General features: G+C 34.6%; 1 protein-coding gene across 32 annotated transcripts; it reads left to right on the forward strand.

The window, feature by feature from the left end:
• The first annotated feature begins 1,788 nt into the window (after nucleotides 1-1,788).
• LOC127070900 (solute carrier family 25 member 44) lies at nucleotides 1,789-19,693 on the forward strand. Of its 32 annotated transcripts, none has more exons than XM_051009458.1 (18): nucleotides 2,323-2,715; nucleotides 2,936-3,249; nucleotides 3,400-3,704; nucleotides 3,806-3,992; nucleotides 4,079-6,056; nucleotides 6,838-6,923; nucleotides 7,107-7,518; nucleotides 8,033-8,118; nucleotides 8,291-8,441; nucleotides 9,224-9,303; nucleotides 9,386-10,202; nucleotides 10,606-10,750; nucleotides 11,091-11,910; nucleotides 12,330-12,419; nucleotides 12,598-12,683; nucleotides 12,770-13,055; nucleotides 13,132-13,823; nucleotides 13,917-15,333. In XM_051009458.1, the coding sequence occupies exons 2-5, from the start codon at nucleotides 3,060-3,062 to the stop codon at nucleotides 4,396-4,398; spliced, it is 1,002 nt and encodes a 333-aa protein (XP_050865415.1). In that variant the 5' UTR covers nucleotides 2,323-2,715; nucleotides 2,936-3,059; the 3' UTR covers nucleotides 4,399-6,056; nucleotides 6,838-6,923; nucleotides 7,107-7,518; nucleotides 8,033-8,118; nucleotides 8,291-8,441; nucleotides 9,224-9,303; nucleotides 9,386-10,202; nucleotides 10,606-10,750; nucleotides 11,091-11,910; nucleotides 12,330-12,419; nucleotides 12,598-12,683; nucleotides 12,770-13,055; nucleotides 13,132-13,823; nucleotides 13,917-15,333. The 32 variants fall into 32 exon arrangements, 25 of the variants coding, with proteins under 25 accessions (XP_050865420.1, XP_050865419.1, XP_050865415.1 ...); XM_051009473.1 differs by having other exon boundaries at nucleotides 12,770-13,021; XM_051009467.1 differs by having other exon boundaries at nucleotides 7,107-7,282; nucleotides 7,433-7,518; nucleotides 12,770-13,823.
• The last annotated feature ends 208 nt before the right edge of the window (nucleotides 19,694-19,901 follow it).

The following is a 19,901-nucleotide window of genomic DNA, read 5'->3' on the forward strand; positions in this document are numbered from 1 at the left end:
TTAATATTCTGACATTTATAACAGAATTAATTAATATATATTATAACAAATAAAACTGTGCTAATAAATCATTAAGTAATGAAAAATAATGACAAGAATTCATATAGATAATATCTCAAACATTTTAATATTCCAAATGGTCTGTAAATTCTCAAGAATCATATCAGGAATTACATTTAATATTAAAAGAAACGTCACAAAGATCTTATATTAATATATATATAATAAATGGCTGATACGTAATAATCTATATATCTCATTGAATAAGAACAGAATTAATTTAACTTTCAGGGATAAATTATAAAGATTTAGAGGTTCGAAATATTCTATAGACTTTCAGTAATAATATAAAACAATAAAAGTTAATAAAGTGTATTTAATAATTGAAAAATAAATTATTAATGTTTACCGTATTCATTAAATGCATTTGATATATCTATATATATAAGTATTTAAAATTAGATGCCATATTGTCGCAAAATTTTAGATTCTTAATAGGAACATAGGACAGTGCTGGAGGTCAATCACTAAATTAATAGTTATTGTCTGTTACACCAGATGGCGCTTGTTTCAGCGCTAAATTTGAACTAACGTAGAAAAACATTAAATACATTGTTGAAGTAGTAATAATGAAAAAACTTGTTACTTTTGAGTATTCAGAATGTTTTATAAACTATTCGAAATGATATGATATCATAGAAGTTTATAAAACGTTCCTAATAATTAACTATTTTATAAATAATCGATGTGACATATTAACCAGAGTATATATCACTGATTAAAAGTATAATTTATTTAACTTCAAGGCATAAATTATGAACATTTAAATGCTCGAAACGTTCCAGACTTCCAGGAATAATATAAGACCATAAAACTTAAAAAGGAATACTTAATGATTTAAAAATAAATTATTAAAGTTCACTATATTCATTAATATATTCAATATATCTATATATATAACCATCTAAAATTCAACACCATACTGTCGCAAAAATTTCAAATTTTTAATAGGAATCTACTGTAATAGTGGAAATTGTTCGATAAAAAGCAAAGTAATATTATTCGGGTTAAATCGCTAGGTAACACCAGATATAATAAAATAAATAAATTTATAATATCAATTCTTACGCTAGATGGCGCCACGCCAAGTTTAAAGCGTCGGTATTACGGTTATTTAATACCCAGTCTAACGTTAGATAGCGCTAGGGTTATTAAAAAAAGTAAATATAGTTTTTTTTATGTATGCAACTTATAATTTTATTTATATCTTATATTTTACTCTTACGTGTGCCAACAAAGGTTATATAATTTATATAATTTCATATTTAATCGCTTGTTTATAACTCATGCGCACAACGGACAATATAACATTTTTTCTGTCACTTCATCATTAATCCTTCCAATTGTTAGAGAGCGGCGATACATATATAGTTTATTACATATAGGCAACGCTATAATGTATGATACAAAGTCTCATTTGTTAGACAGAGGACATTCGGTTTTTAATTATCGAATAATTTTAATTATAGCTGCAGTTTTACTTACTTACTTTACTTACTATAGCCGGCTGCTAGGGATATTTAGTTATCGCTATCAATGTGGATTATGACGAATTTAAATTCATCGGTATTGACGTTGTCCAATGAAAAACGTTTATCTTAATCTTTTATGGTGGATCTCTGAAAAATTAATCGAACATCGACCAAATGCTCAAGCATGACTGTCAAGCTCTATATAAGCTCATGATAAAATCGTTCATTAATAAGCACACTTTATATTGAATTATTGCAAATGAACTTACAATAGTCAATATTGATAATAATTAAATTTTGTATTTATCCCAGACGGAACTGAATGATTCTATATCATATATAAAAAGTTAATTAGTTGATGAACGTAAAATATTTTCTAAAACTACTTTAAAACGGCAAGGAAACATTTTTTTTTACTGTAGCAATGAAAGAGGACAAAGAAAAATGTCAAAAATGTATAAAATACAGAAAATATGCATACGTTGTTACAAATCATCGTTACACTACGAATGGCATGGTAATATAACGAAATTTCAACTTAAAATCGTTCAATATTATTCCTTTTATCACGTGACTGATACATATGTATATGACGAGCCAAATCTAACGAGAGTAACAGACAGATTAATAAAGTAATCAAATCCGTAGACTATCAGGTTATATCGATTATATTTTATATCTCATATTTTTATTTATATCCTTGAGTAACACTCACGTATTCGTAATTTAGAGAAACATTTGTAAAGGAGAATCAATATCAGTTGACTTTTCGCAGTAGTTATGTTAATACACTATGTTTTGAATTGTATTCTCGATGATACTATTTTTACATCTCGTTGTATAAAAGCGTACAGTTCATACAGTCTATGATCGTTAATTGTGTCTTTTTTAAAATATTCTTGCGTCAGCTAAAATTTTAACTAAACGTTACGATCTAAAAATTACGAAGCATACGAAGTTTAATTATTCTACGCAGATTATTGAGGTTTATAAGTGAAATTTCCGTATTAAGATGTTTTGTCGAATTATTTATCATATTAATCTCGTTAAACGATAGTTACCAAATCCATGTTACGAAATCGTATTGTATAAAAAAATGTACTTGGTCATTGCAAGTTAGTGTTGCTGTGTTTGTGGACGTTATAAAATGCGTCTAAAATATAATTAGCGTCGTATTATTTAGGTTAGAAAATTATGATTAGTAGATATTGTCACCATTAAGAAACTTATTTTTCAATGTCGACGTTTAGTTTTTTGAACATCGTTTAGATGCATCGTTTGCATTTTTTTGATAGAATCAGAATTAGAGTACTGCAGTCGTATAGAATATAAATGTATAAAGCAACTTTATAAAAAAACACGTAGAGACAAATTTTGTTTCAATGCCTTACGTATATTTTCAGATTTATAAGAATTTAGATGAGATCTATGAGTCGATAATGTTTGTAATACACGAATGAGATATGCAGGATCAAATCAAACAAAGACTTTCGCCTACTTTTCTTGTAACATTTAAATATAACTTGCATGTCCAAGTTAAAGATGTCTGCCGTAGAGGCACCACCTTTTATTCGAACCATAGAATGGGATATGATGGACAAAACAAAGTTCTTCCCATTGAGTATGCTGTCCTCATTTTCTGTACGATGTTGCCTTTATCCTCTTACTGTAATAAAAACCCGTCTTCAAATACAGAGACACAATGTTATGTATAATGGTAAGTATTGAATAAAACAAGGGGTCTTGGAATAAATTTAGAAAGAAAAAATTCCAGATTATTTTGTTATGGATATTTAAATTTATGTTGTATGATATAGCTTTATTGAAATATATATAGGAATTATCTAATAATTCATGCCGTTTATAGGAATGATAGATGCCTGTAGAAAAATTTATAAACTGGAAGGATTTTCTGGGCTCTACAGGGGTTTTTGGATAAGTTCCATACAAATTGTATCTGGAGTATTTTATGTATCAACTTATGAAGGAGTGCGTCACTTATTAGGAAGAGAATCTCTTGCTCTTCATATAGATTCTCGTGTAAAGGCATTAATTGCAGGAGGAGCTGCTAGTTTAGTAGGTCAAACAATAGTTGTACCATTTGATATCCTTAGCCAACATGTAATGGTTCTTGGGATCAATAACAAAAGTGGTAAAATTTATATAGATAAGGTGAGTAAAAGAAAATAAGCATAGATATTTATGGAACAGAAATGCATTTGTTATTTTTATTCTGATTTATATATCACGATTGCTTTATATTGCCATGACAGTTAGGGATGAACCCATTAGGTTTAAATCTAGAGCCTGGGAGGTCGCGTGCTCATATATCTATAGAAGTTGTAAGATCAATATATCAAAGAGACGGTTATAAAGGCTTTTATCGTGGATATGTAGCATCTTTATGCGCATATGTGCCGAATAGTGCTCTTTGGTGGGGTTTATATACAGTATATCAAGGTAATTGTTAATCCATTTTAAGACAATTACTTATTATGTATGTAATATAAAAATTAGTAACTATTAATTTTCTTTGGTTATTATAGATGAACTTATAAAGATATTTCCAATATGGTTTTCCCACTTATTCATCCAGGCAGTGGCTGGTACACTTGGTGGTTTTACAACAACTATTATTACGAATCCATTAGATATTGTAAGAGCAAGACTACAAGTGCAAAGATTAGATAGTATGTTTACTGCATTCAAGGTTTTATGGATTGAAGAAGGACTTAGAATGTTTACGAAGGGGTTATCGGCTCGTCTTGTTCAGTCAGCTTGTTTTAGTTTTACGATAATATTAGGATATGAAACTATCAAAAGAGTTAGTATCAATGAAGAATATAAAAGTTTTATCAGGTGGTGAATTTAAAATGTCCATTCGTAGAAATGTACATTTCGATAAAATAAAATGCATTTTATTAAAAGATATATTTGCGAAAGCACAGACGTGCACACAAACTTCTCTAGAAGAGAAGAAAAAGAAATTAATAAATACACACATACATATATGGATATATGGGAAATAATTGACGATTGAAAACAATAATAATAAAAAAATGAATGATAGTAGAAAGATTTGTCGATTGTACGAATATACAGAAATATTTTCAATATTTACTTATACTCACAATGAGTGTGAAATTAATGATATGTTTGAAAAAGTAAACAAGAAGCTACAAGTTAACATTAAGTAGACTATCACAAATATTTAATCATCTACTGCATAAAGTATTATAGCAAATTAGCATAAACAATTAGCTATACCAAAAACTTTTGTTAAAAATATTGAGCAGAATAGACTTCATATTATCGATATTTGTCATATTAATGAGATATCCTTTACAATAGAACATCTATAGCTATGATATTTTCAATGTCTTGTGGTAGAAGTAATTTTTAATTTAATATTATATTTATGGCACATTTATTTCTATAATCACTTACACAAATAAATTGCTGATCAACTCAAATATGCAAATAAAATGATATAAATTGCAATGACATACACACACATATACATACAGAGAGAAAGTTGTAAATATAATGCATCTTTAAGATCAACTAACAAATTTACCATGAATTTGAAAACGTCTAGTTGGTTAAAATCCAATCTGTGATAGAGGAATAATTATTTAATATAAGTAAAATTGTATTAAATACGCAATCTTGTTTCTTCTATACTGATCATTTAATTTTACTGCTCATTATGTCATAATACTCACCGAATTTCATTCTTTTTTACTCTCTATAACATAATTGCTCCTTGCGGAGGTAAGAAAACAAATGGTATAATGTGAAACATGCGGTATACCTTATACTAATATAAATATATTAAGTATAAGTTACACAATTGATTTTGTGGCAAATAAAAAAAAAATAAGATTTTAAAAATTCAAATATGTAAGTTCAAAATTTCAAAGTTGCATGACGTTATAGAGAGTTAACAAACAGTATTTCTGTTAACTATATATAAAAAATATCTATAAAGTAATTAAACATTACATATCCATGCATTAACATCTTAAATACGAAATAATTGTAATATGAATTTAATTAGTTTAGGTTTTAATTAAAAATACCAAGTTGATGCTGGTCAATGATATATGAAAAAATAATTATCCGAGCGACTGACGATTTTGGAGTCAATTTGTTGCTAGATCTCTGTGATTAAATTAGCTATATTCTCCTATGCAGATACGCTTAAATAGCAATAACGACCAAAGAGATACATGATAATGTTTATGAGCTTTCTTTCTATAGTCATCGAATCGATTAATTTTCATAGTTTGCACAAGCAAGGTATGGTTAAGAGTTTTTAAGTTTATATATCATATTTTTAATGTTTCGATATTATCATACAATAGACCAAAAAATTAAAAGCACGTGTGGGAGCCACTGCATAAGTGACATAATGCGCATGCGTGACGGTAAACTTAATTTCTTTGATGTCGCTGAATCCGACATTTTGAATTATTTTGTTGCACGTGTCGCATCCAAGCTTCGTTCTCTCGTTGATCGCAGGTAATTAGAATATTTTACTTAACGTGCACCATTATTTTATATACCGAACGAATGACAAAAACGGGATTTTCGCGGATAAACTTTGTTAACGTTGATCACTCGACTGTGAATTGTAAATTATCGTCCTGCGTTCCTTAACCTAACATAACCATATAAGCAATTATTATTTACGATTATATGATGGAAGAGCTACGACGTTCTCATTTTCGTTACCAATTCCATTTATTTACAATAAGAAATGGTGTTCGACGCACGACGACGACTAGTAAGCATTAGTTGAAAAACATTGTTATTTATTATTGCTGTAATGTTTACGTGAACATTTAGTTATACAGGCGTCAAATTGAAACGATTGATTTTCACAGTTTGGTATAGCAAGATATCCGTTTATATAGTTTTTAATTTCGTATATCATGTTTTTAATGTTCCGATATTTTCATACAAATAGATCGAAACAACAAACACGTGGGGAAGCCATTGTAAAGATGACGTAATGCGTACGCGCGACGGTCCATACCTCTCTTCCTGTCGCTTAATCCGCCATTTTGAATAGTTTCGTGGCACGCGTCGCAACCGAGCTTCGTCCTCTCGTTAATTGCAGTTAATTAGAATAGTTTATTTAACGTGTACCATTATTTTACATATCGATCGAATGTCGAAAAAGCGATATCCGCGTGTGAATTTATTAACATCGATCACGCTCGACTACGAAATAAAACTTATTCTACTGCGTTCCTTAACATAACATAACCATACAGGCCATCGTTATTTTTCATTATAGAATGGGAGAGGTACGACGTCTGGATTTTCGTCTTTAATTTTACTTATTTACAATAAGAAATGGTGTTGGACACAGGACGATGAGTGGTAAGCATTAGTTGAAAAACATTGTTATTTATTATTGCTGTAATGTTTACGTGAACGTTTAGTTATACAGGCGTCAAATTGAAATGATTGATTTTCACAGTTTGGTATAGCAAAATATCCGTTTATATAGTTTTTAATTTCGTATATCATGTTTTTAACGTTTCCATATTATTATACAAACAGATCGAAACAACAAACACGTGGGGAAGCCATTGTAAAGATGACGTAACGCGTACGCGGGACGGTCCATAGCTTCCTTCCTGCCGCTTAATCCGCCATTCCGAATTAGTTCGTGGCACGCGTCGCAACCGAGCTTCGTCCTCTCGTTAATTGCAGTTAATTGGAATATTTTATCTAACGTACGTTCTAATTTTGTATATCGATCGAACGTCGAAAACACTATTTCCACGGGTGAATTTATTAACATCGATCACGCTCAACTACGAAATATATTCTACTGCGTTCCTTAACCTAACAACCATACAAGCCATCGTTATTTTCGATGATAGAATGCGAGAGGTACGACGTCTGGATTTTCGTCATCAATTTTACTTATTTACAATAATAAATGGTGTTCGACATATAACGACGACTGGTAAGCATTAGTTGGAAAAGATTATTATTTCTCGTCGCAATAGTCGCTACATGAACGTTTAGTTATACAGGCGTCAAATTGAAACGAATAATTTTTACAGTTTGGTGTAACAAGATATCCGTTTAGATAGTTTTTAACCTCGTATATCATATTTTTAACGTTTCGATATTCTCATACAAATAGATCGAAACAACAAACACGCGGGGAAGCCATTGGAATGATGACGTAACGCGTACGCGCGACGGTCCATAGCTTCCTTCCTGCCGCCTAATCCGCCATTCCAAATCGTTTCGTGACACGCGTCGCAACAGAGCTTCGTCCGTTCGTTAATTGCAATTAATTAGAATAGTTTATTTAACGTGTACCATTATTTTATATACCGATCGAACGTCGAAAAAGCGATATCCGCGGGTAAATTTATTAACATCGATCACGCTCGACTACGAAATATAACTTATTCTACCGCGTTCCTTAACCTAACAACCGTACAAGCCATCGTTACTTTCGATTATAGAATGGGAGAGGTACGACGTCTGGATTTTCGTCTTCAATTTTACTTATTTACAATGAGAAATGGTGTTGGACACATGACGACGAGTGGTAAGCATTAGTCGAAAAAGGTTCTTATTTATTATCGCTGTAATCCGTACTCGAACATTTTATCAAATCGTAACGATTAATTTTCATTATTTTATGTAGCAAGATATCCGTTTCGATAGTTTTTAGCTTCGTACATCATATTTTTAACGTTTTGATATTTCTATACAAATAGATCGAAACAACAAGCACGTGGGGAAGCCATTGCAAAGCTGACGTAACGCGCATGCGCGACGATACAGCTTCCTTGTTGCCGCTTAATCCGCCATTCTGAATCAGTTCGTGGCACGTGTTCCAACCAAGCTTCGTCCTCTCGTTAATTGCAGGTAATTAAAATATTTTATTTAACGTGCACCATTATTTTATATACCGATCGAATGCCGAAAACGCGATTTTTCCGATAAAATTTGTTAACATCGGTCGCGCCCAACTGCGAATCGTAAATTGTACCGCGTTCCTTAACCTAACATAACCATATAAGCAATCATTATTTACGATCGTACAACGGAAGAGCTACGACGTTCGCATTTTCCTCATCAATTTTACTTATTTACAATAATAAATGGTGTACGACACACAACGACGACTGGTAAGCGTTAGTTGAAAAAGATTATTTTTTATCGTCGCAATAGTCTACATGAACGTTTAGTTATACAGGCGTCAAATTGAAACGAATAATTTTTACAGTTTGGTATAACAAGATATCCGTTTAGATAGTTTTTAATTTCGTATATCATATTTTTAACGCTTCGATATTCTCATACAAATAGATCGAAACAACAAACACGCGGGGAAGCCATTGGAATGATGACGTAACGCGTACGCGAGACGGTCCATAGCTTCCTTCCTGCCGCTTAATCCGCCATTCTAAATTGTCTCGTGCCAAGCGTTGCACTCGAGCTTCGTCCTCTCGTTAATTAGAATTATTAGTTAATTAGAATATTTTATCTAACGTTCACTCAGATTTTATATAGCGACGAATACCAAAAATGCGATTTCCGCGAGTGAATTTATTAATAACGATCACGCTCAATTGCGAAATATAACTTATTCTACTGCGTTCCTTAACCTAACATAATCATCTAAGCCATCGTTCTTTCGATTATAGGATGGAAGAGGTACGATGTTCGGATTATCAATTTTACTTACGTACGATAAGAAGTGATATTCGATACAGGACGACGAGTGGTGCGCAGTAGTTAAAAAATATTGCTATTGTCACTGTAATCTTTTTGGGAACGTTTAATTAATTCTATATTTACCTTTTCAGGGCGTAGATTCTGTAAATTTGTTCGTCAGCGTTAACAACACAGTGTGGCCCATGTTCCTAGAAAGAAGCAAGAATGATTTGGCTAGAGTTCAACAGAGTAGACGTCTTCCGTTTAAGTTTATACATTCATTCTTCGATTAAGCAGTGTTCTTTCAGCGAAACTTCTTTTAGTAATTTGCCGTCAGAGTATATTTTTTGTTCGATTGTACATTTTTTGGGAAGTGCGTTTTATATACGTGGAATAGTTGATAATTCGGAATTCATTCAAATTGATTAACGTTGATGTAACATTTCTTTAATTTTACATTAGTGGATTTTACATGGATTCTTTCAACCTTCATCGTCGTCATGTGATTAATAATCGACATCATCAGGATAGGGAGGAGTTGTGCACGGTCGTCACCGCGCAGTTGAATCTTTCTAGACGCAACCCACTTTTTATCGAGCACTTGTTTATGGTCGAGATTTGTCTCGTACCATTTTCTGTGCATTTACGCTGGTTGCTCTGCCTTCGTCCAGCATTATAAAATAACCGAGGACATTCTACTCTCCTCCTTATTTTTTAGACCTGCTTCAGATGTCGTTAATTGATCTCACGTCGAGGACGATCGATGGGAAAATCTATGTACGCGAACGCGCTTAATCTACATTATTTTAACGAGTCGACGTCCGTCTTGGAATATCACTGCGAAATAAAAATTGTAGACTTTTCGTTGATAGTACATGACAGAACGAATACTGCTTAAATCACGGAGTGGATGTATCATTCGACGGATCGTTTCCTGATTGCTGTAATGCGGTTGACAGTTCTTTAGCCGTAAGATATTTTTGAATTATTCATACTTTTACTGCAGCTGTATTTCGTTTTGTATTCTGCAGTTTATTTTATTGTGGGTTTCTCAGAAAACCGATCTCTTAATTTCATTTTTTTTTCTTTTTTTCAACCATTAATAGTGCACACCTGCACTCTACTTAGATATGATCTTAGAAGAAATTCTACAAGATATTGTATAGAAATGATCTAGGAGAAATATGTAATTGCATGCAGGCTTATGTACATTTTCCTTAAAAATATAGTTTTCACGCTTAGGAGCTTTATTTTGAGAGATATTAAATTGAAACGATTAATTTTCATAGTATGGAGTAGTCGGATATCAATTTAGATAGTTTTTAAATTCGTATATCGTATTTTTAATATTCCGATATTTTCGTACAAATAGATCGAAATGTTACAAGCACGTGGGGAAGCCATTGCAAAGGTGACGTAATGCGCAAGCGCAGCGGTCCACAGCCTCCTTGCTGCCTCAGAATCCACCATTTTGAATAATGATTGGCACGTGTTATGATCAAGCTTTTTTCTTGCAGGTAATTAGAATATTTTATCTAACGTACGCTCTAATTTTATGTACCGATCGAATGTCGAAAACGCGATTTCCACAAGTGAATTTATTAACATCGATCACGTTCAATTGCGAAATATAACTTATTCTACTGCGTTCCTTAACCTAACATAATCATCTAAGCCATCGTTCTCTCGATTATAGGATGGAAGAGGTACGATGTTGGATTATCAATTTTACTTACGTACAATAAGAAGTGATATTCGATACAGGACGACGAGTGATGCGCAATAGTTAAAAAATATTGCTATTGTCACTGTAATCTTTTTGGGAACGTTTAGTTAATTCTATATTTACCTTTTCAGGGCGTAGATTCTGTAAATTTGTTCGTCAGCGTTAACAACACAGTGTGGCCCATGTTCCTAGAAAGAAGCAAGATTGATTTGGCTAGAGTTCAACAAAGTAGACGTCTTCCGTTTAAGTTTATACATTCATTCTTCGATTAAGCAGTGTTCTTTCAGCGAAACTTCTTTTAGTAATTTGCCGTCAGAGTATATTTTTTGTTCGATTGTACATTTTTTGGGAAGTGCGTTTTATATACGTGGAATAGTTGATAATTCGGAATTCATTCAAATTGATTAACGTTGATGTAACATTATTTCTTTAATTTTACATTAGTGGATTTTATATGGATTCTTTCAACCTTCATCGTCGTCATGTGATTAATAATCGACATCATCAGGATAGGGAGGAGTTGTGCACGGTCGTCACCGCGCAGTTGAATCTTTCTAGACGCAACCCACTTTTTATCGAGCACTTGTTTATGGTCGAGATTTGTCTCGTACCATTTTCTGTGCATTTACGCTGGTTGCTCTGCCTTCGTCCAGCATTATAAAATAACCGAGGACATTCTACTCTCCTCCTTATTTTTTAGACCTGCTTCAGATGTCGTTAATTGATCTCACGTCGAGGACGATCGATGGGAAAATCTATGTACGCGAACGCGCTTAATCTACATTATTTTAACGAGTCGACGTCCGTCTTGGAATATCACTGCGAAATAAAAATTGTAGACTTTTCGTTGATAGTACATGACAGAACGAATACTGCTTAAATCACGGAGTGGATGTATCATTCGACGGATCGTTTCCTGATTGCTGTAATGCGGTTGACAGTTCTTTAGCCGTAAGATATTTTTGAATTATTCATGCTTTTACTGCAGCTGTATTTCGTTTTGTATTCTACAGTTTATTTTATTGTGGGTTTCTCAGAAAACCGATCTCTTAATTTCATTTTTTTTTCTTTTTTTCAACCATTAATAGTGCACACCTGCACTCTACTTAGATATGATCTTAGAAGAAATTCTACAAGATATTGTATAGAAATGATCTAGGAGAAATATGTAATTGCATGCAGGCTTATGTACATTTTCCTTAAAAATATAGTTTTCACGCTTAGGAGCTTTATTTTGAGAGATATTAAATTGAAACGATTAATTTTCATAGTATGGAGTAGTCGGATATCAATTTAGATAGTTTTTAAATTCGTATATCATATTTTTAATATTCCGATATTTTCGTACAAATGGATCGAAATGTTACAAGCACGTGGGGAAGCCATTGCAAAGGTGACGTAATGCGCAAGCGCGGCGGTCCACAGCCCCCTTACTGCCTCAGAATCCTCGTTGATTGCAGGTAATTAGAATATTTTATTTAACGTACACTCCTATGTTATATACCGCTAGAATATCGAAAACAATTTTCGCTGGTAAATTTATTAACATCGATCACGCTCAATTACGAAATATAACATATTTTACTACGTTCCTTAACGTAACATAACCATCTAAGTCATCGTTACTTTCAATTATAGAATGGAAGAGGTAGGACGTCCAGATTTTCGTCATCAATTTTACTTATTTACAATAATAAATGGTGTTCGACACACAACAACGACTGGTAAGCGTTAGTTGAAAATAATAGTTATTTATTGTCACTATAATATTTTCGAGAACGTTTACTTAATTCTATATCTACTTTTTCAGGATGTAGACGTGATTTCTTTCGTTATTGTTGACATTACATCGTGGCTAGTTTTCTTAAAAATAAGCAAGATGAATTTAGTTACATTCGAACAGAATTGACATCTTGACAGTACGAACGCTACTTACATCGTGGAAGGAAGCGTTCCTTGATCTAACAACCAGCTAAGGAATCATTATTTTCGATGATAGAAAGAAAGAAATATAAAGTTCAAAATTTTCGTCATCAGTTTTACTTATCTATGATAAGCAATGGTATTGGACACAGGACGACAACTGATAAGCAATAGTTGACATATATTATTATTTATTTTCACGTTACCCTTTACGATAACGTTTAGCTAATTCTACATTTATTTTTTCAGGTTATAGGCATTGCGATTTCGTCCGTTATTGTTAACAATGCATCGTGGCCCGTGTTCCTTGAAATAAGCATGGTGAATTTAGTTACAGTCGAACAGAATTGACATCTGTTTACACATTCATTCTTCGATTAAACAGTGTTCTGTTAACGATACTTTTACATCCGAGTATATTTTTCTTCCGATTACATTTTTCATTTAATATACATCGAGTAGCTGATAATTCAAAGTTTATTCAAGTTGGATAACGTTATCGTAACTTCATTCCTTTAATCGATGAAAAAATCTATTTAAGCGAACGCGTCTTAAATAACACTATTTCAACGAATCATATGGTCTCTCTTGAAATATCGCTGCGAAATAGAAACGATAGGCTTTTCGTCGATAGTATACGACAGAACGAACACTGTTTAAATCGAAATATATGTGTTAATTGGGTCGTGGATTCCCGGATAGCAGTTCCTAAGTATCACGCTCGTTAGAGCAAGATGGTTCTTTATTCTCTTGTCTGATGAGGAATACTTAACATTTTGATATTTTTATTATAACACTATTTTTATTAACTTTGTTAATTTTTTTTTTTTTTTTTTCTTTTAGGAAGCCTATGTTGTAATTTCGTTCTACTGTTTGGATACGGATAAAAGAACAATTCAACGCTCTAGTTGGAAATGGTCTTTGTAAAATTGCGACTCATGGTTAGCATTGTTTAATGATATTTTAGTATTTTTTATCGCCATGTACTTTATTATAGGTTTCAATACTGCATTTTTATTATTTTCCTAAAATAGGAAAGCCTCCTTCCTCTAGGATCTATCATGAATATGAAGATGAGAAAGGAAAGGAAAGGAGCCAGGAAGATGCGATGGAAGCAATAACGAAGGATGGAATCTTGAAGAATCTTCCATTGGATTAAAATCAGCAGGAAAACAACGCTTCCTTCATTTTACCGAACCGAAAGAAGACTCGCCTCTCCTTCGTGCGTATTGCTTCTTTAAATCTGCTTAAGCTCCAACGTTCTACGTAATTCTCGGCGATTTTGCGCACCCCTAAGCGTTTCTGCGTGACACCCTAAGCGATCCTGCGATACCCTAAGCGTTTCTGCGATACCCTGAGCGTTTCTGCGATACCCTGAGCGTTTCTGCGATACCCTGAGCGTTTCTGCGACACCCTGAGGGTTTCTGCGACACCCTGAGCGTTTCTGCGATACCCTGAGCGTTTCTGCGACACCCTGAGGGTTTCTGCGACACCCTGAGCGTTTCTGCGACACCCCCGAGCGTTTCTGCGACACCCCCGAGCGTTTCTGCGACACCCCCGAGCGTTTCTGCGACACCCCCGAGCGTTTCTGCGACACCCCCGAGCGTTTCTGCGACACCCCGAGCGTTTCTGCGACACCCCGAGCGTTTCTGCGACACCCCGAGCGTTTCTGCGACACCCCGAGCGTTTCTGCGACACCCTGAGCGTTTCTGCGACACCCTCAGCGTACCTGCGCAATCCCTAACGTCGTATTCTGTTCAATTCTCAGCGTTTTGCGTAACCACCAGCATTTCAAACGATTCCCCTGCTTTAGTCTTGCGCATAATTGCGATGTTTTACGAAAAATTACAAGATAGAAACAAATTTGTTAGAATCATTGTTATAATATTGTTGGAGTTTATAGAGCGTTGAAAAAATGAAACTTCAATTGGAAGGTAGTACATCAGTTGATTTTTTCTTTCCGGAATGTTAACATAAAATTGTTTTATACTTCACAAGATATTACGTGCGGTGCAACGTTTAAGCGGTTGTATTATTGTTTAAATCTTATTTTATATCGACCAATCGTATATTATAGATTCTTTAAATAATTGTAAAGTGATAGAAAGCATACATAAACTTGGGTGCGTTAAGAAAACTATTATTTAAGTATAATTTTATATCGAACAAACGTATATTGTAAACCGTTTAAATAATTATATAGTGATAAGAAGCGTATATAAACAATGGTGCGTTGAGAAAAATATTTAAATATAATTTTAACTCGAGTAAACGTATAGTATAGAATGTTCAAATAATTAGTTAAACTAATAGAAAGTATACATAAATTCTGATGCGTTGAGAGAATTATCGTTTAATTATAATTTTATACCGAACAAACGTATATTGTAAAATTGTTTAAATAATTGTAAAGTGATAGAAAGCATACATAAATTTGATGCATTAAGAGAATTTTAGACCACCGTTGGGCGTATCGAAAACCGTCGTCCAGTATTTATCCGTAACAACAAACATCTTTTTAGACAATTCTTAGGATATCGCGTGACCCCAGCTTCGCGAATAATTGAAATGCTCATATACTAAAAAAGAAAAAATATTATTTTTATCATTGTAATAAGAAAGCGTCGAAAAAAAGGAAGGCAGTATGTAAGCAGATTTCTGTTCTGCGAAACGTTCGATTAAAATTATTTTCTACGTACTACGAGCGGTATAAAGCTTGAGCGGCGGGGTTGTATTCTGTAAATATTAGTTTGATACTACCGAGCGTACATATGTAGCGTACATTGCTTAAATGATTGTAAAACTACAAAAAATAAAAATGATCTAGGTTTAGCGCGGTTCAACGCGGTCCAACGCGTGTACCGGAAATTTTAGGGCATGGTAGAGCGTTTCAACTACCGTGAATCCATTCGTGCGTAATTAAGCGTGTTGCGTAATTCCGAACAGATTGGCGTAACCCTTAGAAATATTGCGTAAACCCCTAACCCTTATTTAGGTAAATTCTCTGGCTCTGCCAGACGCAACGCAGCGATTTCGCCCACTACGTGGTTTGGCGTAAGTATCCATTTGGCAAGGTATGGTTTTTTTACACGTAAGTCCTATCGATTTTTCGTAACGTCCGACGTGGACACCCAGAGTTTTGTCTTTTTCAGGTTATCTGCAACCTCGGAGTTATTCATTTACCTACATACTATCGAGATTACTGAAGCGATGGTATTTTTTTGCATAATGTTAAGGGCATTGCGTCGTTTTGAACGAATGCGCGTAATCAGTAGTTTCTTTTTTTTTTTGTATGAAGCCCACCGTATCTATATAATCCTTACAAATTTTGTGTAAACCTTTGCGTGTATTCAGCCGAACTTCTGTGGTCTAACTTCGGTGTAATCCAGACGCGACCCAACGATTTGCAGTAAGTATTTTTCTCACTTAAATGCCTTTATGTTCGTTCCGTAATTCTACGCGTGTTGCGTAAATTGCATAGTATCTGCAACCCGCAGCTCATTTTCCTAGGTACCAGCGGAGTTATTTAAACTGCGGCATTTTTTTTTTTCATAGTTCGGGATATTTTCGTTTTATCCGAAGAATCCGCGTTTTTATATAGCCTAACGTCTCTGTGTAAACCGTGGCGTGTATTTAGCTTCATTTTAGCGTGTCTACTTAACTCTAACGTTTCCACATTATCACTTAGTTATCGACCGTATTTTTTTTTTTAACGTGATCTCTATTCGTCGCGTAATTCTTCGCGTATATAGTAATTTGGAAGGTATTTAGAGCCCTAGCTTATTTTCCATGATACTTGATGGGTTACTTACCAGACAGAATATTTGCATAGTCCCAGGAGTACTTCCGATGAATCGTTGCAATGTCCAACTTCTTTACAACGCCAAGCGATTTTGCGAAACCTTTGCACGATTTGAAAGCCCTAGTGTAACGTAACGTAGCGTAACGTATTTTTACATAACGATCCCGAGATTTGTCGAAAGTACTTGTTTTTTCTTTTTTCATAATGGTTGTCGGAGGTTTTTCTTTTTGACATTCTTAACAGCTGCGTTATTCGTAGAATACTCTAAGCAGCTTATTTTCGTAGATACTAGCTAGGTTATTGAAACGACAGCATTTTTTCTTTTTTTCTTTTTTATAATTCGTAGGGCACTCGTTAGATCCGACGAATCTGCCTAAATACTAGGATTTTACTCGTAGATGACCGTGTACTTTCATGTGTATCTGCAACTATCAGCTTATTAATCGAAGATATTACCGAGGTTATATGATCGACTGTATTTATTTTGCGTAATCTGTGGGGCACTCGCGTTATTTCCGAAGAATCTGCGTAAATACTAGGGTTTTCAGGAAATGCAGCGTTTCTGTGTAATCCTTGTAGATTTGGCGTCGGTAATAGGGCGTATTTAGGTAGCCTCCGAGAGTGCGGCGTAATCCGATTGTTTCCGCGTTACCACCCTGTGATTTCGCGTAAGTACTTGCATTTATACGTAATACTTGTGTAAATTCCTGTCGGTTTTCGATAACTCGTGGATGACCGTGTAGTTCCCGTGTATTTACAACTGTCGGCTTATTAATCGAAGATATTACCGAGGTTATATGATCGACTGAATTTTTTTTTGCATAATCTGTGGGGCACTCGCGTTATTTCCGAAGAATCTGCGTAAATACTAGGGTTTTCAGGAAATGCAGCGTTTCTGTGTAATCCTTGTAGATTTGGCGTCGGTAATAGGGCGTATTTAGGTGGCCTCTGAGAATGCGGCGTAATCCGATTGTTTCCGCATTACCATCCTGTGATTTCGCGTAAGTACTCGCCTTTCTACGTAATACTTGTGTAAATTCCTGTCGGTTTTCGATAACTCGTGGATGACCGTGTAGTTCCCGTGTATTTACAACTGTCGGCTTATTAATCGAAGATATTACCGAGGTTATATGATCGACTGCATTTTTTTTTGCATAATCTGTGGGGCACTCGCGTTATTTCCGACGAATCTGCGTAAATACTAGGGTTTTCAGGAAATGCAGCGTTTCTGTGTAATCCTTGTAGATTTGGCGTCGGTAATAGGGCGTATTTAGGTGGCCTCCGAGAATGCGGCGTAATCCGATTGTTTCCGCGTTACCACCCTGTGATTTCGCGTAAGTACTTGCATTTATACGTAACACTTGTGTAAATTCCTGTCGGTTTTTCGATAACTCGTAGATGACGTGTAGTTCCCGTGTATTTACAACTGTCGGCTTATTAATCGAAGATATTACCGAGGTTATATGATCGACTGCATTTTTTTTGCATAATCTGTGGGGCACTCCCGTTATTTCCGACGAATCTGCGTAAATACTAGGGTTTTCAGGAAATTCAGCGTTTCTGTGTAATCCTTGTAGATTTGGCGTCGGTAATAGGGCGTATTTAGGTGGCCTCCGAGAATGCGGCGTAATCCGATTGTTTCCGCATTACCACCCTGTGATTTCGCGTAAGTACTTGCATTTATACGTAACACTTGTGTAAATTCCTGTCGGTTTTTCGATAACTCGTAGATGACGTGTAGTTCCCGTGTATTTACAACTGTCGGCTTATTAATCGAAGATATTACCGAGGTTATATGATCGACTGCATTTTTTTTGCATAATCTGTGGGGCACTCCCGTTATTTCCGACGAATCTGCGTAAATACTAGGGTTTTCAGGAAATTCAGCGTTTCTGTGTAATCCTTGTAGATTTGGCGTCGGTAATAGGGCGTATTTAGGTGGCCTCCGAGAATGCGGCGTAATCCGATTGTTTCCGCATTACCACCCTGTGATTTCGCGTAAGTACTTGCCTTTGTACGTAATACTTGTGTAAATTCCTGTCGGTTTTCGATAACTCGTAGATGACCGTGTAGTTCCCGTGTATTTACAACTGTCGGCTTATTAATCGAAGATATTACCGAGGTTATTTAATCGACTACATTTTTTTTGCATAATCCGCGGGGCACTCGTTATATCCGACGAATTTGCGTAACTACTAGCATTTTCATAAAGTCCGGCATTTCTGCGTAACCTACAGATTTTACAAAAATCTAAGTACGCAATCTACAGCGTGGGACATAACCCCACTGTTTTCGCTTTACCATCCGGTGATTAGAAGTATTTGTCCGTTTTCTTTTTAGGTAATCCCTCGGTTTTTCAATAGTTCCTAACGTACCGACGTAGTTCCTAGGTTTATCAGCAATACCCAGGTTATTTTTTTAGATACTAGCGAGGTTACTTAAACGACATTTTTGGCCTCCGAGCTTTCTCCGTAATCTCATTTTTTTCCAGGATATCTGTAACGATCAGCTTATTAATTCTAGATATTAACGAGGTTATTTAGTCGATAGCATTTTTGAATAGTCCCTGAGGCGGTTGCATTATTTACGTAGACTATACGAACTACCAGCATCTTTATAAAGCTCATCGTTTCTGGGTAACCCTTACAGATTTTGGCTTATCCGACTGGCGATTTGAAGTAAGTATTTGTGCTTTATTTTTTATTCTTATGTAATATCTGTCTTCAATAATTATTAATATACCGACGTAATTTCTAGGTTATCCGTAGTACCCATCTTATTTCCCTAGATTCTAGAGAGGTTACTTAAACGACAACATTGTTGTATAATCCCAGGGGCATATTCGTTATTTCTTACGAATCAAGTAACGACCAGCGTTTTCATAAAGTGCAGCATTTCTGTATATTCTCATAGATTTGTCGTCAATCCCAGAACGTATTTAGGTGGCCTCCGAGCGTCAGGCGTAACGTCATAGTGTCTGCATAAGCGAATAAATTTGTTTTTACCTAATGCTTGTCAAAATGCTTGTCGATTTTGCATAATTCCTAGATGTCCGTGTAATTTCCACGGTATCTTCATCCACCAACTTACTAATCCTAGATATTAACGTAGTTATTTAATAAACAGCAATTAGCATAGTCCGTGGGGCGTTTGCGTTATTATCGAAAAATCGGCGTAACCACCAGCATTTCCATAAAGCTCGTTTCTATGTAACCCT

This window comes from Vespula vulgaris, chromosome 19 (genome assembly GCF_905475345.1).
Source record: "Vespula vulgaris chromosome 19, iyVesVulg1.1, whole genome shotgun sequence".
In the NCBI taxonomy this organism is placed as follows: domain Eukaryota; kingdom Metazoa; phylum Arthropoda; class Insecta; order Hymenoptera; family Vespidae; genus Vespula; species Vespula vulgaris.